The 21,150-nt window shown below is 52.4% G+C and overlaps 1 protein-coding gene across 5 annotated transcripts in view; it reads right to left on the bottom strand.

The window, feature by feature from the left end:
• CLCN6 (chloride voltage-gated channel 6) overlaps nt 1-21,150 on the bottom strand; it is a 28,608-nt gene continuing 7,458 nt past the window's right edge. For 2 of the 5 annotated variants that reach the window (XM_067720689.1, XM_067720705.1), the window contains exons 6-24: nt 19,381-19,487; nt 18,632-18,758; nt 17,913-17,980; nt 16,839-16,897; nt 15,841-15,973; nt 14,921-15,034; nt 14,481-14,647; nt 13,816-13,942; nt 13,199-13,249; nt 11,056-11,182; nt 10,641-10,794; nt 10,346-10,505; nt 10,149-10,255; nt 8,961-9,147; nt 8,011-8,168; nt 7,706-7,862; nt 6,022-6,129; nt 5,752-5,877; nt 1-2,993 (exon numbers count right to left, since the gene is read on the bottom strand). In XM_067720689.1, coding sequence (XP_067576790.1) covers nt 2,913-2,993; nt 5,752-5,877; nt 6,022-6,129; nt 7,706-7,862; nt 8,011-8,168; nt 8,961-9,147; nt 10,149-10,255; nt 10,346-10,505; nt 10,641-10,794; nt 11,056-11,182; nt 13,199-13,249; nt 13,816-13,942; nt 14,481-14,647; nt 14,921-15,034; nt 15,841-15,973; nt 16,839-16,897; nt 17,913-17,980; nt 18,632-18,758; nt 19,381-19,487 — 2,318 coding nt within the window. In that variant the 3' untranslated portion in view covers nt 1-2,912. Of the gene's footprint in view, nt 2,994-5,751; nt 5,878-6,021; nt 6,130-7,705; nt 7,888-8,010; nt 8,169-8,960; nt 9,148-10,148; nt 10,256-10,345; nt 10,506-10,640; nt 10,795-11,055; nt 11,183-13,198; nt 13,250-13,815; nt 13,943-14,480; nt 14,648-14,920; nt 15,035-15,840; nt 15,974-16,838; nt 16,898-17,912; nt 17,981-18,631; nt 18,759-19,380; nt 19,488-21,150 lie in introns of those variants that run through there. The other 3 variants (XM_067720696.1, XR_010939295.1, XM_067720718.1) reach the window with 3 other exon arrangements.

Here is a 21,150-nt window from a genome sequence, read left to right as displayed (position 1 = left end):
GATGATGGAGATGAAGACGTTTTATTCTGACATGTTACAGTTACAGTGAGAACTTCCAAGTTCCAAGAGTTCAAATAAGAATAGAATTTTACAAATTAAAAAAAAATACAATTTATATACACAGTAGAATTAGCTAACATTACCACATAAACAAACAGTGCAAACAGAAAGGAAGCTGCTACTGTTGAAGTGACCAAGGTCCACGAGCCGTGGGGCAATACTGCACATCAACACTGCAGGAGGCCTGGGAGGGCGCTGCTGGCCTTTCCGGAGGCTTTCTTGCCCCCTCAGGGCCGTGTCAGTGCGTAATTTTGCATCAGAAATGTCATATGGTCAGCTGGGTCAAGTATACAAGTGTCCATTCCTGTCCGGAACTGTTAGTTAAACAAGGTCACAAGCAAATCGTCCCCCAGAGCACAAAGGTCCCCCAGTCGGGTGGGGACTCTTGGCCCCCTCCCCCATCACCTCGGCCAGGGAAACAGGAAACCATCTCTAGCCAACCCCAGCCCCAGCCCCTGAGGGTTTCTGTTTATCCAGGTGCCAGGTTCACTGGGAGGTGATCAGGCTGGCAACACGCGGGATGTTGAGATGCAGATTTCTAACTAACAGAAATCAAAGGAGGGAGGCTTACAGTTATTTTGTTACAAGTGGAGCCCCGCTTGTCTCTGGGCTTGTCTGGAAAGGGCAAGATACCAGGAGAGGACAGGAAATAACGTGCCTTCCCAGAGGGGCTGGGTTTGGGTCCTCCTTGGTGGCCGTCCAGTCCGTTCTGGGGGAGGGAGGCGTTTGCTCTCTGCCGTCTATCTCTGGGCTACACTGAAGGGAACAAAATATCTGGTGCCTTAAACACGACGTGCTGTGCAGGAGGCATAAATCCCGACACCACTCACCCAGGGTGTTCAGGAAGCCAGCAGCCTGCGACCCCGCCCTCTGGAGGTGGGAGATCCTCAAGCAGGACCTCAGTGCTACCAATTTCAGGAGAGGAAAGGAGAGGGAAGAGGAAAGCAGGTTCCTGGTATGGGCGGTCATGCCACTCGCCTGACTTGGGCATTGGTTTCCTTCTCAATAAAAGGAAGAAATAACGCGGTCAAGTTCCGAATGCTACCTTAAAATACCGGCAGCTGGTTGAACGCAATCACATTTAGAAGGGCTTGCCCTTTGGTCCTTGTGAGTTCCCGAACTACTTACTGGGAGTTTCATCTGTGTTTCATAAGTCAAGTGCACCCAAGGAAGTTGAAAATTTTATAGGTCGAAGTAATCTTGGTCAAAGAGATTAAGAAAATGGAGGAATGGAGGGGCCAGAGTCATTGGCAATGATGCTGACACAGCCCCCCGGCGTAGGTGGAGTTGTTCCCTAGAGTGCGTGGAGCACAAGACCTGAGCCAGCAAAGCCGGGCGGACACCCACTCCCCAGGCTTAAAGGCGGCAACAGAAGTCGGGAGGCTGAGGGGAGAGAACTGTGTTGCTGAGGCCTGGCACTGACATCCTCAGGCAAATTCCATGATTAAAAAACAAACAAACAAACAACTAACGTAATGCAAATGAATGCCACCTTGACCCTCAGAGCACATCTGCCACATGGTTGCACGATGGGCCTAAGATGTTGCTAAACGTGTAGAGAGCACAAGAGGAAAGTAAGCGCAAATGCCTTTGGGTGCCTGTTCAGAGAGGACCAACCAGCCCAAAGGGAAACTAAGTCACTGAAAGGGAGGGAGGCTTCCTCTGCTTGATGTTAAAACCCCGGGGCACGTGCTGGCAGGAGCCACCTCCCTCTCCCCGCTGTTAACCCCTCCTGAAGTTTCCACTGCTGAGCCGCTCGGTAGGCTGCGGATGGCCAGCAGGAGGCCAGTGAGAAGTGCTCGCGAAGGGCAGACACCCTCTTCCTCGAATAAACATCTGCTGTACTGTCACACTCTGGCTTTTTAAGCCACGTCGTGTACCTGTGAGTGGACCTGGCTCAGGATTCACTCCTTTCCATCTTCTGAACTGCACCATTGCCCAGAGTCAAGTGAAGCAGTTTTATCTAGGGGTGCCCTGCTTTTAGGGGTGATGCCAAGATCCTCTGCGCTGGGGTTGCTTCACCAGGAAGATCCAGGTAAAACCTAAGGAAAGTTTAGTAATTCCATGGAGAAGAAAAGGACCAGGGTAAAAACGTGGCACTCGGAGACCACGGGTAATTTGGAAAATGGAGAGGAAGCTGAAATGCTGAAACCTAGGGCAGATGTGAATCTAACCCTACTGTCAGAGTTACTGTTCAGGAACTATTAGCGGGGTTTGAATGCTTTGTGCTTCTAGGGCTCTAGACTCACAGCACAGCAGCGAGACCAGAGCACCAGCTCACACCCAGAAGCAGAACCTCCCTCAAAATGAACTGCTCAAGATGTCAACTTAAGAGTCCCAGTGAAGGTGGGCCTCCCTGAAACAGGCGTAGTTTCCTCAGGGCCCAATTCCTCAATTTAGTAATTGACTGAATTCTGCAACTGGCATTCCACCCAGTGTTTGCCTCGGTCAAGGTCCCTCCCATGATGGTTTAAGGCAACAGCTGGGTTCCCTAGGAAAGGAGCAAAGAGGTGGTGGGGAACCTGCTCCGAGCGCCCCCGCCAGTGGGTGAGGCCTGACTTCCCTTCTGGTCCTGGTGCTAGTGGGGAGGAGGGGCTGGGGCCTGTGCCAGCACTGGATGGGGGCGCGCAGGGGGCAGGAAACGGGAAGACACTGGCTGAGGTCACACAAGTCCAGACCCTGATGGCTTGACACCACCCCCAGGAGCTCTGACGGCGAAGTGTTCGATGATTGCAGGCTTTCCAAGCCAGCGGGCGACTGGGAATCTTCCTGGCCAGCCATGGCGGCGGAGCCCGAGCTGCAGCTCCTGGAGAGGACGGGCTGGCACGTGGCGGCGAGGCCGAGCTGGGCCGTCATAGGGTCTGGTAGTGCTGCCGCAGCCGTGCCTGCAGAAACTCACGTGTCAGGTTGTGCCGTGTGATGACCCCAACGATCTAGGACGAAGCAAAAACAGACCCAAGTCACCTGCAGAGTGAACCCCACTGGGACGAGAACATGAGGGACAGGAGTGGACAGAGCTTGCCTGGCCCGTCTCCATAAACGGCAGGGCCAGAATCAGGTCCTGGAAGGACGGGGACAGGCCTGACAACGTGATCAAGACACTCATTTCAAAGGCCACCTAGGGCTTCTCTGGTGGCCCAGTGGTTGAGAGTCCGCCTGCCAATGCAGGGGACACGGGTTCGAGCCCTGGTCTGGGAAGATCCCACATGCCACGGAGCAGCTAAGCCTGTGAGTCACAACTACTGAGCCTGCGCGTCTGGAGCTTGTGCTCCGCAACAAGAGAGGCCGCGACAGTGAGAGGCCCCGCGCACCGTGATGAAGAGTGGCCCCGGCTCGCCGCCACTACAGAAAGCCCTCTCACAGAAACGAAGACCCAACACACCCAAAAATAAATAAATAAATAAATTTATTTTTAAAAAAAAGGCCACCTAATTTCTAGATGGGAATGAGATAAAGACACAACTCGCGATCGCAAGCTGGAGGCCAGTGGGATGAATTCAGCTCCCAACGGTTTTAGTTGGGCCGGCTAGAATCTGAAGGTGAATGTCTTTTTAAACAGGGCCCACGCTCTCTAGCTTCTCAGCCAGCACACGCAGCCTGCTTGGTGTGCCTGTGCAAGACGCAGAGCCCAGGCAAGGCTTCTGAGCGGCGGTGACCCCTGCTCCAGCGCAGAAATACCATCTTTCAGAGCCACCTGGGATTTATAGTAACACATATTTGGACTTTGTCCTAGCTCCTGGCACAAAGCTCTCAAAACTCTTGGCACTTGCTAAGTGATGAGTAATAAGGGTGCCTTATTATTCCTAACAAGCCCCTTTCAACCACCCCAGCGTTTATGTTAATGAAGTAACTTTTAGAAAGCCCTTTAAGGATGGAGGCTGGTTTCCCAGGGAACCAAGTGTGTGACTAGAAGATTGGAACTTTCATTCCCACCACCCCCTCGCTGTGGGAGGGGAGGGCTGGAGGTTGAATCGAGCACCAATGGCCAATGATGTAATCAATCATGCCTATGTCATGAAGCCTCTATTAAAATCCCTGAGCTACAGGGTCTGGAGAACGTCCAGGCTGGTGAACACGTAAGGTGCTAGGTGGTACCAGAGAGGATGCAGAGCTGGGCACCCCTTCCCCATCCCACATCCCTTGCCCGGTGTATCTCCTCCATCCGGCCGTTCCGGGGTTACTAAATTATCGTTTATTATAAAAGGATATAAGTAACTGTTTTCCGGAGTTCTGTGAGCAGGGGGTCATGGGAACCTCCTATTTACAGCCAGTCAGTCAGGAGCACAGGTGACAACCTGGACTTTCCGTTGACAACTGAAGTGGGGGGGAAGGCGGATGTGATGAACAGTCTTGTGGGGCCGAGCCCTCAATCCGAGGGACCCGACGCCACCCCCAGCAGACAGCACCAGGGCCGAGCTGAGTTTAGGACGCCCAGCTGGTACCCAGAGAACCACAGAACTGCTTTGTGTGGGGAACACCCGGCCTCCTCCGCCAAGCCAGTGACAGACGCACAGCAGAGCATGAGAGTCCAGAGAACCAGAGTCTTCCCCAAACGGGTATTTTCCACAGCCATCGCAGTGACTCACAGCTGTCACTGAGGTGGGTGTCCCACACCATAAACTGCGTTAGAACTGTCAGCGCGGCTGTGTTTCAAGGAACACGATTTGACTCCCTGCCACTAAATCCGTGTAAGGACACGCCGTGCCGTCGGAGGGCCTGCTGTGACCCTCACTTTGGAGGGGCGTCACTTCCTGGAGGGCAACGAGGCGACACCCACCGAAAGCCTCAAACAGGTGACCGTTAATGGTGAAATTTGACTAGATATTGCACAACAGAGGACAACTGAATGAGAGACCGGACTGCCACGCGACGGAATGCTCCCGAGCTGTCAAAGTATCCCAAGTGAACACTCTCTGCTGTGGAAAGTCATTTCCTATAGATTAACTGAAAAATTAAGGTATTAAACAGGATAAATAGTATTAACATCTTCACTAAACCTTGACATATAAAACCTCTATGTCTAGACACAGAGGAAAAAACAAGATATACTTTGAAAAGTTAACATGGCTGCCTCTACAGAGATCAGGGTTTGGCATTTCTTTTTCCTGCCTATCTATATTTTCATATTTTCCTACAAACACCAATGTTTGTGGAATAAGAAAAACAATGGAGTTCTAAGAAAGAGAAAACAATGGGAAAATCTGTAGCAATAATTACTAGGTATTTTACTTTTCAAAACTCTCCAAGTATTTTGTCTGAAACTCCCTCATTTACTGCTACAAATTCCCATAACGGGGGGAACTGACCCCCTCCTCAAGAAGGCGCCATCAGGTCAAGGGTGAAGAGGAAGGTTTCAGGACAGACAAGGCCCTAAGCGCTTCTGGGCCTCAGAGGGAAGACCGGTGAGACGCTGGCGACATCTGCCGGCCACACAGGAGACGGCGTAGAAGAAACACCCCGGAGGCAAAGGGGAAGGTTCCCGAAGCTACCGCAGTCTCCCTCTCCACCCCTGGGCCCCTCACCCCCGGTGGGGAGCCACAGAGCAGGTCGGGTCTGAGAAGCCTCCCTGCGGGATTCTGCTGCTCCTTCCTGGGTGAGAGGCCCCGCCTCCCCGGCAGCACTGCCCTTAGAGGGTCCCTTCTAGAAGATGCGGCCGCAGGCACACGCGCACTTACGTGCCCTTACGCTCACCTCTCCCACCGCATTCACCACGGGCAAGTGCCGCAGGCCCATCGTTCTGAACAGGTTGAAAACTTGGGAGACGTGGGTGTTGGGGGAAACAGTGAAGGGCGCCGGGTTCATGTACGGGGTGACGTCCTGCAGAGGAGACAACACAGGGGACCTGTGGCCTGTCCTGCCCGGCCAGGATCAGATGCCAACCGTGCAGACGAGCAGCGGTCCACGCAAGACAGGCCCTCGGCCTCCGTGCCTGGCCCCGTCCCCAAGGGAAGCCCGTCTCACCACGATCATGCGCGGGTTCAGCAGGGTCAGGTCCAGGTCGTGGATGTCAGGGTACCGCGGGTAATCCTCGGCCATCTCAGCGTAGGAGAGGCGCGGCTGGCTGGCGCTCTGCAACCCCAACCGAGACAGTCCTCGCACCGAACGCGGCAACTGGCAGGGTCACCTTTAGAGACCCCCTCCCTCTGCGTCTGAGAGGGGGGCGGGGCGGGGCCAGAGCAGGTGCTGCACAGCCAGCTCTCCGCGAATTCCCAGCTGTGTCTCCCTGGGCCAGTCCCCTAATCTCTCTGAACTTCCCTTTCATCTGTAAAGCAGACCTGAGCTATTCTCGAGAAAAGTGCTAACTAATAGTAGCTGTGTGGGGTGACTTGTGTCACCCCAAAAGATACGTCCAACGCCTGGTACCTGTGAACGTGGCCTCATTGGAAACAAGGCCTTTGTGGATGGAACCAAGTTAAGATGAGGTCATATTGGAGTAGGGTGGGCTCTAAACCCAATGACTGCTGTCCTTATGAGAGAGGAGAGGACACACAGGGAGAGAGTGGGTGACGAGGAGGCAGACGTGAGTGGGGAGCCTCCAATCGAGGCAGGCCGAGGACCGCTGGCGCCCACCACAAACGAGGAAGGCGCCTCCGGAGGAAGCACGGCCCTGCCGACACCTGCGTCTTGTCCTGTGGCCTGAGAACTCTGAAAGGATACCCTGCTGTTGTTTGAAGTCACCCAGTTTGCGGCGACTGGAAATGGCAGCCACAGGAGACTCACACGGGAGCCTCGCGACTCCTCCTGCATTCTGAGTCTTCTGGACTTTCCCTCAGCTCTCACTGCTGCTGACCGTCAGCAGGCAGCTGGGCCGCCACTACCAGCTCTCGAGCGGGGCACAGGAAGCACAGGTGCTAGTCACTGCCCTGCCCCGCTCTCCTCCCCTTAACTCCCCTCTGCACACAGCCCTCCCCGTCCACCGCTGACTCGGGCCAGCTCTGGCGGCTCCTGTGTGCAGGCCCTGTGTAGTCTGGCCCACTTCATGCCTCCAAATTCCCTGTCCCCTGTGCTCCACACGTGACCTTTCCCCCATTCCAGCAGGGCTGGGCCTCCCCACAGGCCACACCCCCAAGTCTGAGCCTCTCCACCCATGACCTTTTCTGTCCTGCCCATGAGAGCTTCTCTTCTGCAGGCCAGTGAGACCACGAGTGACCTCAGCTGGCTGCCCACAGGCAAGACCCAAAGCAGGAGAGTCAGTTTGGAAACTAGTCCTCTGGGTGACTTTTTCAGGCTCCATCTGAAGGGGTCAAGTGTGTCCCAGGTCGCTATAGGGACCACTTTGAACACAGCCCACCCATGCCTGCTATCTCGACAAAAAACAAAGAGAAAAAAGAAAACTACAGGGGAATCGATGAGAAGAAGGGTATTTCTCTGGATGACACATGTAACAAAGTTCATTCACGGCAGACATTAAAGGCAGAAACTATATTAAGAGCGCACCGGCCAGAAGGACACTCAGCCCCGGGGGAGGAACTACGGGAAGAGGCGCCGGAGGGCAACTCACAGCTCTGCTCGGGCTCAGCGCAGGGACCCTGCCTGCAGCGGGGCCACGCGGCCACACACACCACTGGACGGCAGGTGCACGGACTGTGCTCCTGCCACCCTCGTGCCTTCCAGAATCCTGGTGGGGACAAGAAAGGAGACTCACCGACTGGTTTTCAGAATAACAAACTCCTCGGACAAGCAGGGTGACGAGCTGCGAGCGCAGGATCAGGCCGTGGAAGGTCAGTGGGCGGAAGCGCTCCTCCATGGTCCAGTCTTCGCTTGGGGACTGGTCAGGGTATAGGTTGGGGTAGGGAGTGTATCTGTTATACAGAAACCAGACGCTGCCTAGGACACCCTCAGCAGGATCACTTCCCGTCCACGTCCCCGACCCCCTCCCCCAAGCCCCCCGGACAGCCCCGGCGGGCGGGCGAGGGGCTGACGGCCCCGCAGGCGGCCACGCTCCCTCACCTCCGCTCGAGCATCTGCTGCAGGAGGTCCTCCTTCTCGCCCGGGTCCTCGGAGGTCACGTGCTCGTCGCACACGTTCCGCAGCTCGCTGGATGGGTAGGACTTCATGGACTGGCTCCGTCTGCGCTGCTCACCGGCGCGGGTGAGGATGCTGCACTTCTGTGGGCGGGAGGGGCGGTGACGACGGCCAGCTAGCGCGGGCGCGCCAGCACCCACTCAGGTGAGGATGTGGGTGACAGTGCGGGTCAAAAGCACAGGCCTATGCCGAACTGCAAGAAACCTTCACAGCGGCTCAGGGGCTTGTGATTCAAAGGAGCCTGTTGGAGCCCAAGGTTTTTGCCGGCCCAACACCCCTCCTCCTTTGATCTGGGGACAGCATCTCAATGCTCCTACGTCACGTCTTGGCGGTCCTATCAACTGACGTGCCCCCCAGCCTCCGAAGCCAAGGGTGGGCACATGACGCAAGTGAGGCAGTGGGACTCTCCCTCAGCGCAGGTGCCTCCTCGTACCTGCAGAGGGGCCACCAGCCACCTGCTCGCCCAGAGTGCACTGCTCCTGGTGCCTCAGCTTTCCTGTCCATCCTGCAGTTCCCAATGGACTTTTTTCTTTCTTAAGTAGGTCAAAGTCCATTGTTGGCAACTCAGAACCCTCCCCGATACAACCTGCACCGAATACTCAAGACTGATGTTTAAAACAACAATCTATCCACGTGCTTGCTGCAGTGGGAATGAACACACGTCCTGACGGCCTAACACAGTCCTTACTCACTGCGTAGTCTATACTCACTGTCCAGTCCACACTCACTGTCGCGTGCAATGAAAAGAGTGCTGACTTTCACAAGAGCCAACCGGGGCCACCCCATCTACGGGGTGTGACAAGCACGGCATCACTGTGGGCAGCAGGGAACCACTTGTCCATCGCCCACCTCTCCTCCGGGGCCGTTTCCTTTACCTTGTATTTGATGTTGTTACTGATGAGCTGGTTGCCCTTCATGAACTCCTTCTCATTGCCCCGGTTCTCCGTGACCACTGGGAAGGCGTGGTGGACAGTGGTGCGCAGGATGCTGACCAGAGACTGGATGCGGGTGTGCGGGTAGACATAGGTCAGGTTGGGCTCCATGATGTCACTGGCTCGCAGTCTGGGGGAAGGAGGGAAGCGGTCCGCACTCACGACAGAGTCCACGGCACCGAGAGCAAGCCATGATGGAGCTGCGCTGCCTCTCCTGCACTGCCTGGACCACCTGGGCCCCTTTTCTGAACCATCTCTAGCAGTTCCTGGAACACACCCGTTCCTTGGTGTGTTCCGTCCCCTTCGCACATGCTGTTCCCTGTGCCTGGAATGCCCTTCCTTGCTCTGTCAGATGTGTGGGCCAAGACCCTCAGCTCAATATGAATGTCCGCCCTCCACAAACCTCATCCAGTTGCTCAGGGGTTTGGCCATCGCTCCTCAGCACCCCATGGCACATGCCAGTATCACCACCGAACTGCTAATTATACTGGAATTACAATGTCTGGGCGTCCCTTTAGACCAGGGATGGCAACCGTCACCCACAGGTCCAATCTGGTCACGCTCGCTCGTTTACATGTTGTCTGTGGCTGCTTCTACACTAAAGCGGCAGGACAGAGAGCACATGGCCTGCAAATATTTACTATCTGGCCCTTTCCAGAAGTTGGCTGACCCCTACGTTAGACTTTAAGCACCTTGCACGATCCCAGAGACGGGAGGCCTGAACTATCTGTCGGCTGATGGATAAGCTGGTGATTATGCCCAGAGGAATCACTGCTGATAGGACGACACCTCGCTGGGCACACACGAGGCAGCTAGTTCTCACTCACAGGGCTTGGAGCCTGAATTTAAACACTCAATCATAACACTTCCTATTTAACCGGAATGCCACAGCGGCCGAACCATCCCCGAAGCGGCCCTGCCCGCCCCAGTCCCCAGCTGCACAGGGCCGCTCCACCATCCCGAACACACTTGGGTACAGACGTGCTTGCTGTTGGAAGGACCTTGCTGTTGTTACTTACCTTCTTCCAACCCAAGAATCTGAATTACCGTTTCCTACCTAATACAAACATTCCTGGGCCCTAAAGTCTGTAAATTCTGGAACTAGGACATGATGAGAAATTCTGGCCTTACTTGTCCATTTCCACCTCCGTCTCCCATTCTAGAAGCGGCACGCCTCGCAGGCCCACGTGGATGTCATAAATGCCCTTATTGAAAAAGTCCCCTGTCCATTTGGCCACCTGAAACACAAAGCAAAGACTTGAAAAGAGGCTGCTGTGGGGGAACGTGGCCCCGAACCTGAAGGAGGCCTGGACGGGGGGCGTGCTCACCATCAGGGTGACCATGATGGGGAGGCCGTACGTGATCTCGCTGGTGGACTCAATCAGGATGACCGTGAGACTGATGCTCATACGGACGACCCCGCCCAAGAAAGCCGCAGCGCCAATCAGGGCAAAGGTTCCCGAATAGATATGGCCCAATCCAATGTAGCTGGGGAAGAAAGAAACCAAGAACACGCCTTAGAATCACACTGGGGGTGCGGGAGGGAGTTATGATTTGCACACTTGTGCATACGTACTCAAGTGCACGCTCAGGCGCATGCGCACACACACACACACGCGGTACCTTTTGAGAACGTTGGCAACTAAACGTCCAAAAGCAGCTCCACATAGCAGGGAAGGCACAAAAAGGCCGCTTGGAACAGAAATGCCGTAAGTCCAACACGCAAGCACGAAATAGAGGACGAAGAACAACGCCAAAGTGATGGGGCTAAAAGTACCTGCAAAGCCAGAACAGACCGACCTGAGTCCCGCTAAGATGCCTGCCAAGGCCCACCAGACTGCGTTGGCTCCCACCAGGTCCTTCTGCACCCTGACCGGTTCACCTCCAGCACCGGAGGCAAACACCCCAATTTTGTCTGGGTTGGCATTACCAACGAAAAGCCCTGTTCTCGCTTAGAATGAAGGGCAAGCCTGGCTCTGTCTCACAGAGGAGTAACCATTTGTTTCCTGCCCCAAACCCCGCCCTCCCGGATACTCACTATCCTGGTGGAAAAGCTGAAGGATGCCAGACTCCTGGGAGTTGAAAAAGAGTGTGGCCATGTCATTGTAGGTCTCATTGGGACAAAAAAAGGTCTTGATGCTGGAATTCACTTCTTCTGATGTGACCTAAGAAAAAGGAATCAGAAAGTCAAATAAGGGCCCCTGAGGAGGGCATCTGAGACTTCAAGTGGGATGTCTCCAGCGAGGTCGAAAGAGTCTGGTTTGCAAGCTTTACCCGTAAATTAAACAGGCAGCAGAAAAAAGATCGATCCCCAAGAGCAGCCAACCGTGATACGGTGTATTCCTTGCGTTTTGAGAAAGAAAGAATCAGGAGGAGGGCCCCGTTCATGCACATTCATAACAAAAACGTAACTACACTTAGGGTTCACCATGGTCTGGCTCTGCCTCCTCTCCCAGGGCTAATTTTGTCAGTGGTACTGCGGGAAGCCTGGCCCCAGAGCACCATGGATGGTGGAGGACGAGGCAGGGGACCGACAAGTGGCCGGGAGTGGACAGGCGTCTGCGGAGGAGAGTCCAGGGCACGGCCTGACCTAACGCCCCAACTTTGTCCCAAATGGAAAAAGCCTCCACCCGAGTTTGCTGCAGAAGAAAACCCATGTACATGAGGCCCGATGCAGACACCGCGCTCCTGGCTGCACAAAACCCAAGCTGGGAGGAGAGATTACTTCTCCACATCCCAGCCCTCTCATTCTCTTCACCGTTTTGTGTGAGCAGATGAGCTCCGGGCACTGCTGGACTCGTTATAGGGCGAGGGTATCTGTTTTCTGGTTGGCGATGTACAAGGAGCACAGGGGGCAGACCTCACACCTCTCACTGGGCAAACAATTAAAGAGTGCTTCCTGCAAAGTTAACTAAGCAGACTTTTCCTGGATTCCATTCTATCGATATTAATGACACTGTAAAGATGCCCTTATGTGGACCCTGTAACAATACCAGGTGATGGGTTTGTATAACCCTACCAGGTGGACCTGGCTGGGCAACACGGCCGGATGAAGGCTGCTGTAGGAGACAGGAGAGCGCCCCCTATCAGCAGAACCTGGCAGGGAGGAGCTGGCAAAGGAGACGCGTGTGCGGAACAGTGAAGGGGGGACAAGCTGAGGCGACAGCTTAATCACCAGCACATGCAGTGTTTCCCAAACTATGCCTGGAGGAACCTAGTCCTGAAGGTGCTCTGGAAAGAGTCCTGTGGTCAAACGCATACAGAAGTATCACAGCACTTGCTGGAAATCGGTGTATCTGTGAAAAGCAGAGAACAGGCTCCATGATCAGGTGGATTTGACTCTCACACTGCCACCCTCTAGTGACCTTGGGAAAGGTCTTTAATTTTGTGAAGCTTCCGTTTCCTCATCTATGAAATGGGAATAATACCCACCTCATGCTATATATTACTAGCTGGGTGATCTCGGGCAAGGCCTCAGTTTGCCTCAGTTTTTTCATCTGTAAAATGGGGACAATACTAGCCAACGTGGCAATGGTAAGGACTAAATGAGGTCATGTATGTACAGTGCTTAGTAGAACACCTGGCACACTACGAACATTCCAAACATTCCTAACACTTACTGGAACTTTAAAGGCCCTGAGAAATCCTGTATTAAAGAAACCTACTCAGCTCTGGTTAACCCATCTGACCACAGAATCCTTTTCCATTTGTTTGCTCTTGAATCACGTGTATCAATGTTCCTTAGAACACACTTTGGAAAACATTGGTCTTGTAAGAGGTGGCCTTGGGGAATAGCCAGTAACAGGGATCAACAAACATTTCCTGTGAAGAGCCAGACAGTTAATATTTTAGGCTGTGCAGGTCACATACAGTCTCTGTCACACGTCCTTCTTTTTTTTTTTTCCCCCAATGCTTTAAAAATGTAAAAACCATGGACCGCAGTTTGCTGACCTCTGACCTCTGACCTAGTACATTCTAGCCGTTCACTGACTGTTCCTGGGGACAAGGAAGAGGCAGCCACTCAAGACAAAAGCCCAAAGGGGCTCAGAGGGACTCGAGTGGCTCCCCGGAGGCAACAAGACATGTACTTAGAGAACCTCCAGCCTCCACCCTAGAGACCGGCTCTCAGACCCACCGGACTGGACTGAAAAACACAGGGTACAGTAAGCTCCAATGCCTACCTCACTCAACCGGCTCTTTCGGGGAAAGGTGCTAGAAAACATCACATACTCCTAGGAAAGGAAAAGGAGAAATGCAAAGAGGAGGCATGCCAGTAAATGGCCTAAACCCAGAAAAACTAGAAGATGCAGGACGAGCCAGGACCACCGTGTGCCCTGAGGCAGGCACTCCTTTCTCCCGTCTGAGGGGTGCCTCTTACATCCCGAGGGTGAGGCTGGCGTGCACCTTTCAGGGGTGGGGGGGGTCAAAGAGTAAACTGAGGCTCGGAGGAGAAGCAGACAGTCAGCATCCTGAACGTCTGTTTCCAATTAGTTTTGTTCAACAAAGAGAGAGAGGGAGGGAAGGAAGGAGGGAGGGGGACGGGTGGGGAGAGAGAGGGAGAGGAGTTCCCTCTATGAGAGCCAGGACTGTTCACAAAAGTGAGAAAGAGAAAGTTTGGTGCACATCCTCTCTTAGGTACAAGACTACTACAACGCCCGCCCCACCCCGGGCAATCTGAATCAGGTGTGGAACAATGAACCCAACACGTCTATTAGCTCTAAACTGAGGCAAGCCATACATTTCCGGATTCTTCTGTTTCGCGTGTGTAGGACAAAGGTAGCAGGTGCACCAGGGTTACCTGGAGTGCGAAGGAGTCATTACCAACTTGACTTGCGGAAGACATCTGTCGGCATTCTCCTAACACCATGGAGGCCACAAACACCACCACGGTGGTCACCAGAGACACCAAGAGGCTCTCCAAGACTCTAGGAGGCAAAGCGCAGCCGTTACTGTGGATAAAAAGTCACCTGGTCCTGGGACCTCAAAAACTGCCTACCTCCAGCCCTCCTTTCCCCCAAGAGCACGCACAGCAGCCCCTGCTGTTAGCACGTGAGCAGAATTTATCAGTGACTCGCTGCATTCCAGCAATTTCCACGTAAAAAGTGGGCAGCCAGTAACGTGGGCTGCTGCGGCCACATCATCTCTCTCCGAGGAATGAACGGCCTTCCGTTTTAAGTCCTGGGGCGAGAGTCTAGTGAGAGTGCACCCCTCGCAGGGCCAATACTGACTTTGCCATGCGTCCTGGCGGCCAAGTCCAGAGAGGCTGGGAGTGAGCCAGTGGCTCTGATATAAGTTAAGCTCAGCCTCAGTCTTTTGGCCCATCTGACAAACAGGTTTCCATTTTCAGTCTTAGACATGACATGAAAGCTGGTGTGGGAAGTGGGGTCCATTCCCCGGGAGAGATGGCCTGGTCTACACAGGGCCTGGGGGCCACGGCAGGAGGGGAGGTGACTGCGTGGGTACCTGACGAGCTTAGGTTTCGGGTGCACGTTTCGCATACGGTACTTCGCAAGTCTCTTGTTCAGACAGTTGAATGTGGCTCCCAGGAGGCCCCCAACGACCCCCATCACGACGAAGAAACCCAAGTCCATAGCTGTCCAGAGATGACATTTTTTATCAGAGTCAGAGCACTGAGAGAAGGGGCAAGGGAGGGAGAGAGAAAAACCAGAGTGCCCATGAGAACAGGAAGGGACAGGAGCAGAAAAAGACAGAGACGAGAAGCGATCCTGCCTTCTCCCTACGAGAGCCAAAGCAGTGCTGGAATCCCGCCCACACTGAGCACAGGGCATGCGGGAGACGACAGGGGCAGGGACGCACCTACCCTTCTGACAGCTTCTCTCTGGCACTTAAGAGCAATTTTCACGGGTCAAGAAAGAAATTTGGGGGGCAAGGACAAAACGTACCTTAAACTCGCCAAAGTTCAGCAATCCAGGGAGCTGGAAGGAACCCCAACTTCCAAACTGAATCCCAGAACGGAAGAAGTTGAGGGTGAAGGTGGCAGACATGGAGCAAAAGAGCTAGGGGATAGGTGAAAAAACAAGAACACTCGATAGCGACAGGTCCTGCCTCCTCCCAGACGTGTCCCCACCAACCTCCTGCTCCGCACAGAGACCGGCCAACTCCAGGTCTGGACACAGGGCCCTGGTGACCACGGCAGTAGATACACCACAAGTGTGAGAAGTTGGAAATCAGGCTATTAGGAGTTTTCATTCAGCCTTTTGTGAAGGACTATTCATTTACAGCCTACTATGCACCAGACCCTGTGCCAAAAAAGGAACAGTAAACACCAGAGGAAGAACGTGCTCCCCTGAGGCAGGAGACGGGGGTTCACATCAGGACCACAGCCGGTCTCACCTATCGGGTCGGATGGTTCGTCAGGAGAGAAGAGCAGCAGCTTGACTAAGGATGGGAAGAGTGCTAATATGGGAAGTACAGAAAAGTCCACAGTTTGGAGGTTATGGGTGTCTAGAGCAAAGGAGTTTCCAGTAACGTCAACTCTCTTGGTCTCATCAGAAGCACAGGTTAACTAAAACTATCGATTAAATCGAGCCTTTTATCACCGTGAAACGTCCCTCATTCACTTTGGTAATTCCCCTTGTCTCAAAGTCTCCTTTAACGTTAAGAAACTACTACACCAGCCTTATTTTGGTTAGTGTTTGCATGGTATACCTTTTCTGCTCCAGACATCTGTAACTGTATTTAAAGTATGACTCTGGTAAACAGTAAAAGAGGAAAAAAAAAACTACTGGTAAATGTAACGGGTAAGAGGTGTCCAGTTTAAATCTGGGGGGTGTGGTTAAGCTCAGGGGAAGGTCTTCCTCACCACTTTCCACGTGAGCCCTTGGTTCCAGAAGGACGAGCCCTCCTCCAGACTGAACAAGGTACCCCCAATGGGGGCCCCGAAAGCTGCAGCGACTCCAGCGGCCGCCCCTGCTGATACGAAATCCCGCTTGTCTCTGAGGACAGAAAAGAGAGACGGTTTATCTGAGAAACAGCCCTCAGGCTGCGAAAGGCAAGTTTTCACTTCCTTATGCACTGACATTTTAACATCTCGAGACCCACGAACAGTCAGGGCTCATGAAGGGCAGGTCTCTGGGGAGGCAACTCGGCAGCCAAAGCAGTTCACCTATGAGCCAAACGCTCTCCCCAGAGGAGCTCCGCCAGGTGGGGGGACTCCCTGACGTCCGTTGACTCTCAACATGGATTCTCAGGAGGCAGGCTGGAGGGTTCTGGTGGCACCGCTGAGCCACTGGCTCATCAGACCTTCCTTCCAGAAAGCTCAGCACCAGAGAAAACGTACAAGTGTGGCTGTGAGCAGAGGGGCAGGTGACAGTGACCGGCAGGAACGCTGAGGCGAGAAGGCGGACCGCAATCCGGCCCCTGGGCCCCTGACTGCAAGGGCCTTGCCAGGTGTGCAGGTCAGTAACACACGCAAATCCCACGGGCTGAAGAGTGCCCAGAAGCAGCCTTCCAAACCCGAGACGCGGCTGACCAAGCAAATAAACTCCATCCTTGATAATATGCCTGTGGACTTCCCTGGTCGTATGTTCGATCTTGGACCACATTCTTCGTTGTCTGAGATGCTTCTAGAGGCCCTACGTTACGACAAAATGGAAGCCATGATGCCTGCTTGGCCCTTGTGCTCCTAATCTTCAGAAGAATAATTCAAAGCCCACCTCCTTCTGGATGGTCGGGTTCTGCACGCAGCCCGCCCAGCAGGGGAGAGTGTGAGCCGGACTAGAGCAACTGTAGGGTCTCAGTGGCAGTAAATGAACGGCTTGTTTTTTCCAAAAAACACCCCAATTTCCAACCTTTCCATACCTGTCACTTCGAAAATAGGGGAAGTTAAACTGGATCTTCCGTAAAGAGAGGCTCTGAAACTAGAACAAGAGAAAACAAAGTCAGAGAGGGGCCCGAAGCTGCAGGCATCCACAGCGCCGGGGAGTCCCTGTAGCCTGAGCGTGCCTGGGCAGGGACTGCGAGAAGGAGTCCGGGGCAGCAGATGGGAAGAGAGGCGGCTTTGGGGAGGAACTGCTTTTCCTGCCCCCCAATTTCTAGGTCCCTCAGAAACTGCATTTTGTACATAGCGAGTCCAATAGGAAAAGGGGAAATTGCTGAGCAAAGGGTTAGGCGGAACTGAAAGCTGCTGCAGACGTCATGGGGCAGAGTCACCGAGGAAGGGCCAAGGGGGCCAACTCGTAACCTGCTCGACAAAATCTCAGGCCGCCGCACAGCAACTCCCTCCCCTTAGAACATGAGACGTAAACGTCCGTAAGCGACAGTTCATAGGGAACTGAGACTTCTCCACGTGGACCAGCCCGTGAGCACGGGAGCCTGGGGTCCTGAGCGAGCTCCTTGGCCTCCCTAAGCCTCAGCTCCTCATCTCAGAAAGAAGATGATAAGGGCAACTCCACCCTTGAGGTGGCTTTAAAGGAGCCAGTATATGAGAGTCTGGCCCGGACAGCACCTAACGCTAATGAACAGCAGCTGCTACTCCCGCCTTGCTTCCAAAGGAATCAGCATAGACCTGCGCCTGAGACCATCTCAGCCAAGGCTTCCAGCCTCTCCCGAGACGCTCCACAAAGCCACCCTGCGTGGACGTGCTCGGCAAAGGCTGTGGGAGCACCGGGTGACTTTCATTTGAACAGACTTTCTCTCTGTCCCATTCCTGCTCCTAGGACTCAGCAGGGCCTCGTCAAAGCCTCGAGGTACCAGCTACCTGCTCTCCTGGGAGTCAGACCATATCGTTTTCTCGTCAACCCAAAGGGACAGCAGATTCCGAAGCCGTGTTGGGATGCTCCCGATGGATTTTTTCCAAATTCAACCACAGACACGCCCCTGTGCAGGAGGCCCACTCGCAGGGGTAACCCGCCCCCGCAGACCATCAACCCTTACCTGCGGGAGGCCAGCCCCTACCACTGCTCCACTGTGGATCATGGGGCCTTCCTTCCCCACGAAGAGCCCTGGAACAGGTGGAAAAGGGGGAGGCCATCAGTGAGCACAGAACGGTCTGGGTCAGGAGACCTTTGTTACATAGACCTTTCTCTTGACAACTATAAAACAAAGATGATCCTATGACTTTGTAAGAGAAAGGGTGAGTCAAATTCCCATCAAACAGGAGAAAATAATCTTGAAATTCTTCATCGGGGGTCAGCAAACCATAGCCTGTGGGCCAAGACGGCCTTGCTGCCTGTTTTTATACAGCCTGAGAGAGCTCAGAATGGTCTTTACATTCTCACATGGATACATTTTAAGCGGTCATGTAAGTTTAAGCACCTACCTAATAGCTTCTTTTCTTGCCTCTTGGCCCACGAAGTATAAAATATTTATTATCTGGCACAAAAACTTGCTGACTTTGCTAAAAGCCAACTCCACAAACCAATTAGACATTCATTCTACTTCAAGACTCAGTGGTGTGCTGGTCAGATATCTCTGAATGGTAACTAATTCAGAGCATCTGTATTTAAAAAATAACCCATCAACAAACAGTGCAGAAACCTGTTTGAGGCCGGGGCCTTCAAATCCGAACCTACTCAGTGTACACACGTGATGCTTCTTGTCATCTTCGTCCCCTGAACGCTTCAAGGATAAAGGTCAGAAAAGACCCTCCTTACCTCCAGCCACACTGAACAGCACTCCAAAGACTTTGCAGAGCAGGGTCCGGAGACGCACGATTCCGGGCACCTTCACACCATTCAGATAGCATTTGATCTCGGGTATCCCAGAACCCGCTGCCACTGGCTGATGGGGAGAGCAGGTACACCCAGAAACTCAGACTCCACTGGGTCTACGGTTCACCCTGGACAGCCTCACCAAAGAGGGCGAACTGACCCTCTTCACCAGAGCAGCACCCACCCCCCTGCCCCCCATGGGCCTGTGAAACCAGAGGCTGCCCCTGCCCCCCGGGCTTCTGACTCAGTAGGTCTGATGCATTTCTAGCAAGTTCCTGGTGATTCAGCATCACCTGGGGGGCCTTTCAACAATCGATGCCCTCCTTCACTACCGGAGAGTCTTACCTCATTCGTCTAAGCTGGGTATCAGTCACTTTTAAAGTCTTTTGAAGTTTAAAGCATTTAAGTTTGAAGTACTTTAAAGTTATTTAAAGTCATTTTTACCGTTCCCCAGGTTATTTCTAACGTGCTACCAAGGTCGAAAACCAACCTTCTCATCTAGATTGTTCCTCTTTAATCTCACCAGAGGCTGAAACCACTTTCAGAAAACATCTCTAAGTGAACGAGAGACCACTTTTTCTACGGGAATCTATATTCGAAGTCTAAATCAGTTTCTTGACATTTCGAAAATGGAGATGGAGAAAATGAGAGCAAAACCTCATGAGCAAAAAGGCGACACCCCACCACCTCACCTCAATTAGGACAAGAAGGCTCGCGAAGAAGACGAAAGTCAAGTTGAAACCCAAGAGTTCAAGGAGGGACAGGGCGAGGCAGCCTTTCTGGCTGCACTCCTCCACCGCTACAGACATGGGGTTAAGGAAACCGTGCCCGCTAGCTGGGGCGGTCCTACCGTCACTTGAAGTGAGGCAGCTTCTCCTCTTCTGAAGCACGGTGGCTGCTTACTGCACACCCTCCTGTTCTCCGTATATAAACTTAAAAAAAAACACAACTGCCTGAGATGTCTCCTACGTTAGGAACCATTTTTAAACTATGAAATACTTCAAACATTATGAGAGGTAAGGTACAGACACCTGTACTCCCACAGCCCATGCCTTGACAAATCTCAGTGTTATGCCACATTTGCTCCAGGTATTTTTTTTAAATGAAAACATTAGATACCATTAAAAACAACGACGACAACAACAAAACCCTTTCTGTTTCCCTCCCTCTCTCCTGGAAGAAACCACTAAGCTGAAACTCTTGCGCATCCTCCCCTGCAAGTTTCCATGTGCATCCACATTGTTCTAGGTGCTTCTAAAATTAAAACGATGGCATTGCACTTGATGCACATTCTACAGCTGCCTTTTTCCTCTCCCTCAAGGCTTTCTGAGAATTAGTCATGTTGATGGAAAAGCTCTGGTTCATTTACTTTGACTTCTACATAAAACTATATCATGTGAACATCAATTTTCCCACTCTCCCATTTGGTGGGATTTCAATCCTTTGCCATCACAGAGCTGCAATGAACATCTCTGTGCATGTCTGAGGGCCACATTTAGAACAGAAACTCAGGAGTTAGGAAGGTGCACCTTCCTATGTATTTGATTTTCATTTCCCTGCTGGTGGTGAGGTGAGCACTTTTCCACAGGTTTATTTATCGGCTAATTTTCCTCTTCTGAGAATTGCCTGTTCACATCCTTTGCTTGCTTTTCTATTGGGCTGTTTGGACTTCTTTCTTACTGAGCTGCAGTTCTCCCTCTATTCTGGATACTAATTATTTGTCTCTTAAATGCACGGGAACAACCTCTCCTAGGCTGTAAACTTGTTTTTTAGTTATGGTGTTTTATTGTTGTTTGGGGTTTTTTTGTGTGTGTATAAATAGAATATTTACTTTGATGTGGTCAAGTTTATTGATCTTTTCCCCTTCACTCTGTGCCTCCTGGAGTCCTTAGAAATTATTCTGTACTCTCAACATTACATCGTCTCTTCAAGTTTTGTTTCACCTATTGACATCTTCAGTCCATCTGGAATTAATTTATAGTACAAAGAATCTAATTTTGTATTTTTCCAGGTGGATAACTGATGTCCCAACATCTTTTATTAACTAATCCATCCTTCCTAATTTATAACACTAACTCTGTCAGTCACCACATCTCTATATGTGTGTGGGCCAGTTTCTGCTTCTCTATTATTTCCCACTGGTCTAATTGGGTATTCCCGCACCAATATGATACTGTTTCAATGACTGTATCTTAAATTATATGTCTTGACATTTAGTATGGCTATTCCCCTGTCTGTTGTTCAAAACTGTCTCAGCTACTTTGGGCTCTTTACTATTCCACACAAATTTAGGAAGAGACTTTTCGAGTTCCAGCAACAATCTACTGGAATTTCCATTGGAACTACAATGAATTCATAGATCGATCAGGGAAAATAGGCATCTGTGCTTCAGGTCTTACTAACCATGAACATGAGCACCTTTCTATTAAAGTCTTCCTCTCATGTCCTTCGATGATAATGAA

The sequence above is a fragment of the Pseudorca crassidens genome, chromosome 2 (assembly GCF_039906515.1).
Source record: "Pseudorca crassidens isolate mPseCra1 chromosome 2, mPseCra1.hap1, whole genome shotgun sequence".
Classification (NCBI taxonomy): Eukaryota; Metazoa; Chordata; class Mammalia; order Artiodactyla; family Delphinidae; genus Pseudorca; species Pseudorca crassidens.
Note: the sequence above shows the minus strand (reverse complement) of the source record. Positions and strands in the feature narration are given on the sequence as shown.